At 29.9% G+C, this 4,221-nt stretch overlaps 1 protein-coding gene across 1 annotated transcript; it reads right to left on the bottom strand.

Annotated features, from left to right (window-relative positions):
- Positions 1–3,218: 3,218 nt before the first annotated feature.
- LOC108743846 (atypical kinase COQ8A, mitochondrial) lies at positions 3,219–4,215 on the bottom strand (the record flags this gene model as incomplete). Its single annotated transcript, XM_018479442.2, has 3 exons — positions 4,012–4,215; positions 3,807–3,959; positions 3,219–3,587 (listed from the first exon to the last, which is right to left on the bottom strand). Coding segments are annotated over exons 1-3 (624 nt in total), but the record flags the coding sequence as incomplete, so codon positions are not given.
- Between the last annotated feature and the right edge of the window lie 6 nt (positions 4,216–4,221).

Genomic DNA, 4,221 nt, shown 5'->3' with positions numbered 1-4,221 from the left:
AAAGTTTTTTCGTTCCTATTGGTCAGAAAAACCAGCTTGGCTTTGATACTTTGTAATATAGATAATGATGACTTTTACATCGAAAATTAGGAACAGAAGATAAAATGCCTTTTTTGAGTCATAGCATGGATGATGCAACTAGCCTTCAAAAATGCGTATGAAAATTTAGGTCAAAACCTTGAAAGAGAGAATTCAAAGTGCAAAATTTCGGTCCAGACATCAATTCTTACTTTTCCACTTTATACTTAACATTTGCTAAAGAGGCGGTTGATTTTTATCAGTATGAGCAAAACTTAGAATAAATTGCATCATAACAAAACACACCGGATCAGTTCAGATATTTAATATACCTATTTATGTATTTGTGTTACGTGTACCGAGAGACAACGCAAGTTATTTAACACACTTTCGTACTTCCTATGAAAAAAATGTTACGAATATGAATAAACGTGATATAAACAAACGATTTTTACGAATTAATATGCACTGCCCACATACATACTGGGTATATTTACTACTTATTTAAAAAGGAATCTTTTAAAAATAGAATATAGAAATAATAAGTTTATGCACTCACAGCTGATTCTTTATTCCGTACACTTTCTTAACATGGGTTATTGAATCAGCCCTTTCAAAGTAAAAGCTGTTTTTCTTGTGAATAAAGCATGTTGTTATTTAATTTCGAAAAGTATTTTCAAAATAAAATCTTTATTTATAATATTGATGTCAACTATAAATCAACATTATTTTAATTAATAGAAATAGATTCTTACTTCCTGCTGTTCTACACGGTAAAAGTTCTGTAAGTATGAAAGTGAAATTATACAAATTATTAGTGAAATCGCTTATTGAGGAGCTAAATATGTGATAAATACTAATTTAATGTAATATCCTTACCATGGATTTCATGTTTGATGAAATTTGTAATTTTATCGTGATAGTTGAACTAGTTACTGTACTTCTGTTCGTCTTAGAATCAGGGATTGTTTATATAGTAGCTCGTGCAGCCTTCGAAGGCGAACATATACGCGGTCCTTTTTCCGTAAGGGGGGTACAATATTGAATAAAATTGCAAAGACTATAAGTTTCTTAATTTTTATGAAGTTGATATTAGCTGGCCTCCGGTTATATCTGCGATACCGAAACCACACCACCATCGTTTCGCTCTACTGACAGCGTTTGTAATATACTTATATATGTATGTGTATGATAAGACAGGAATAGACGCAGGATAATCACTTTTTTTTAACGATCCTTATTTTCAATACTAAAATTAATTATGATTAATCCAGTTATTAGCAGTTAGATACTTATAATTAAGTATATTAAGAGCGATTATTGTGCATTCTATAGACAATTTTAAGAACCCATAATTTGTTTGTTATAGGTATCAATAAGGTTTATTAAACATACACATAAAACATATTTTTTTTACTTTGTTATATAGAAGCACTCACTTACTTGTTAATATACCTACGAAAAATTATAGTGAACAAAACTCCACAACTAAATTTGCATTCGATATCTATCTCGTCAACCGATATTGCGATATCCAGTCAACTTGGTTAATTAAGAAAGTGAATTTTTGAATGTATCTACAACATTTTTATAATGTAGTCATAAGTAACAGAAGACTTTAGTGAATGAGTATCATAAGAGGATAAAAAGTAAAAATGACGGAAACAATTTTCTTGTTACAATTCTGCATATGAATATGTCTCGAACCGAATATGTTGTAAAATTGATGTTAGTGTACTTGATTACAGTTGACACTTTTTTTAAGAATCTAATTTGAAGAATAGCAGTAGAATGACAATATTTTTCACAATACTTCTATACCTACCTTTTGCATTATTCTGAAAATTCATACTTGTTCTTTAAATAATATATTTCCAACAATCCTAATACGGAGACAAGAGGGAACGTTTCTACAACTAAATTAACATAATCTAATATGTCAATCATCAGTGATAATATATCAAATCAAAAATGAATACGAAATACGCCATGCAATATTACTTAAACTTTCAAGTTTGTTTTATAAATAACAAGCATTATGAAAAATCAGGTAGAACTATTTAATTTTGTGATTTGTATTATTATGCGCCATTATTTCGTGGTAAACAATTACCATCAAAGAACCTAAAGATACTAATATCATANTCAGTATTATACAAAAAGTATTTTATTTTGAAATAGAAATCACATTTGGCACGTGGCTTCTTACCTTTCCCATAAGTTGGTGAATATAAATCAAAATACTGTTTAGCACTTTGAATAACGGTGACAACTCTTTCAGTGCCTTCTTTAGCAACTTTGTTTAAATCAGCTACATTTTGAAGTACATTTTGTGGACCTTGTTTAACAGCATTAGCTAATTCTTCCACTGAATTTTTTACAGTTGAATTTTTCAATATCAATTTTAAATTGTCTTCTTGTAATTTAATTCCAGCTTTTGACACTGCTTGTAAACCACGAATTACGCCAAGAATGTCTTGTGAACGTGACATTCCAGCAAAAGTAATAGCTATACTCTAATATTAAAATTCTAGACAAAACTGTTTCTAGTTATTACACTGCCTTGATTGGTAAATATTGATGAGATTAATAGTGAAACCATATTTATTACATATATAATGTTCCCTTTCAAGCTAAGCAAATCCTTTTGTTAATCTTTTTAATAGTTTTAAAGTAATTATGGTAAATTATTAATTTTTTGAATGTAAACCTGTATTATATTTGTTACATACCCCACAGTATCACGATTTTTATATTAAAGGCTTATTTTATCACCCAAACACACCACTGTTTAGTACAACATTAATTCTTTTATGGTCTGACAAAAACATTCAGTTCTTACAATACTCAATTTTGCGAAATTTTACCTTGTTACTTCTAAATAAGGCTGTTTTCTATTCTGTTTATTCAGAGGTTCTATTTTACTTCAAAGTTAAAGTCAGCTGTTGAGTAATAATACTGTTGTTATCATATGCCCACTGAAGGATTTTTTGGTTTTAAATTTTTATATATAATCAAACGCATAATATGAAACCAAATGAACATGAATCACTTAATCTATTTTATCTATTTGTATATGCGTAAACATGACAAAAATGGTTAATTTTTTTATATTAATATTTGTTAAATTAGTCGTGTAGAGGTATAATTTGGACACATACGCGTTCTTATATGTATAGTCTATGGTTTTTATCAAATACCTTCATAATGCCAACCAAATTATCGATATCACTCTCTATGCTCTTTGCCACTCCCGGATATTGAATTTTCTGTCGTTGTTGTACTTCTTCAAGATCATCATCAAATTTATATTTATTATACATATCAAAAAATTGTTTCCGAGCTGGAAAAGCCACATTAAGTTTGGAACAGAGCAAATACACCCCTGAAAGTTTCCGATGCAAAGAATAAATTTCCTCAGGTGGGGGGCATAAGCGATGAGCCAGCATGGTAGGAATCAAATTTTGTATTTTTAAAGTCGTTTCTCGAGCAGAAAAATTGTAATCACCATCTATCCTAAACACCTCTCCTAAGATCATAACTGCGTCAATATGGGCTTCCTCCATTACCTATGAAAAAATAACAATTTTCTTATTGAAAATCATTCAAAAGAAAGAATAACAGTTTATTTTTTTTTTGTTTTAAGAAGTTAAAAAGTACTGTATTATGCAACTTTTTTAACATAAACTTTTGCAACAAATAAGCAAAAACTAGTGGAAGAAAATGATGTCCAAAAATTGAAAACAATAAATATTCTCAATAGCAGTTAAAAAAAACCTCACCCTTACCTTTGATTCATATCCTGTTAGAAACCCAAGCTTCTGAGACAAACGGAGAACTGTATCACGATCATCATCTGCTGCAGCCTTTATAATTTTCACATATGTATCGATAAACTTTTTGGAATAGGAACGACTAGCTCCAAAATCAAGAAGCTTGATCTAAAATCCGTTCAAACGTTAAAAATTATTCGACACATTCAATATTACTAACCTTCCGTTGGTCAGGATCGTACAGAAAATTCGCCCAATTCGGATCAGTTTGCATAAAACCGAATTCTAATAATTCAAGAAGACATAGCTCCATTATCTTCATTGCAACGAAACGTCTGTGATCTTCGCTTAACTCTACACATCTGTCAACTGGTATTCCTTCCACAAGTTCAGTTGTAATAATTTCATGTCCACACAGCTCATCTAAATT

Source organism: Agrilus planipennis, unplaced genomic scaffold (assembly GCF_000699045.2).
Source record: "Agrilus planipennis isolate EAB-ADULT unplaced genomic scaffold, Apla_2.0 scaffold1974, whole genome shotgun sequence".
Classification (NCBI taxonomy): domain Eukaryota; kingdom Metazoa; phylum Arthropoda; class Insecta; order Coleoptera; family Buprestidae; genus Agrilus; species Agrilus planipennis.
This window is presented reverse-complemented; position numbering and strand designations above follow the sequence as displayed.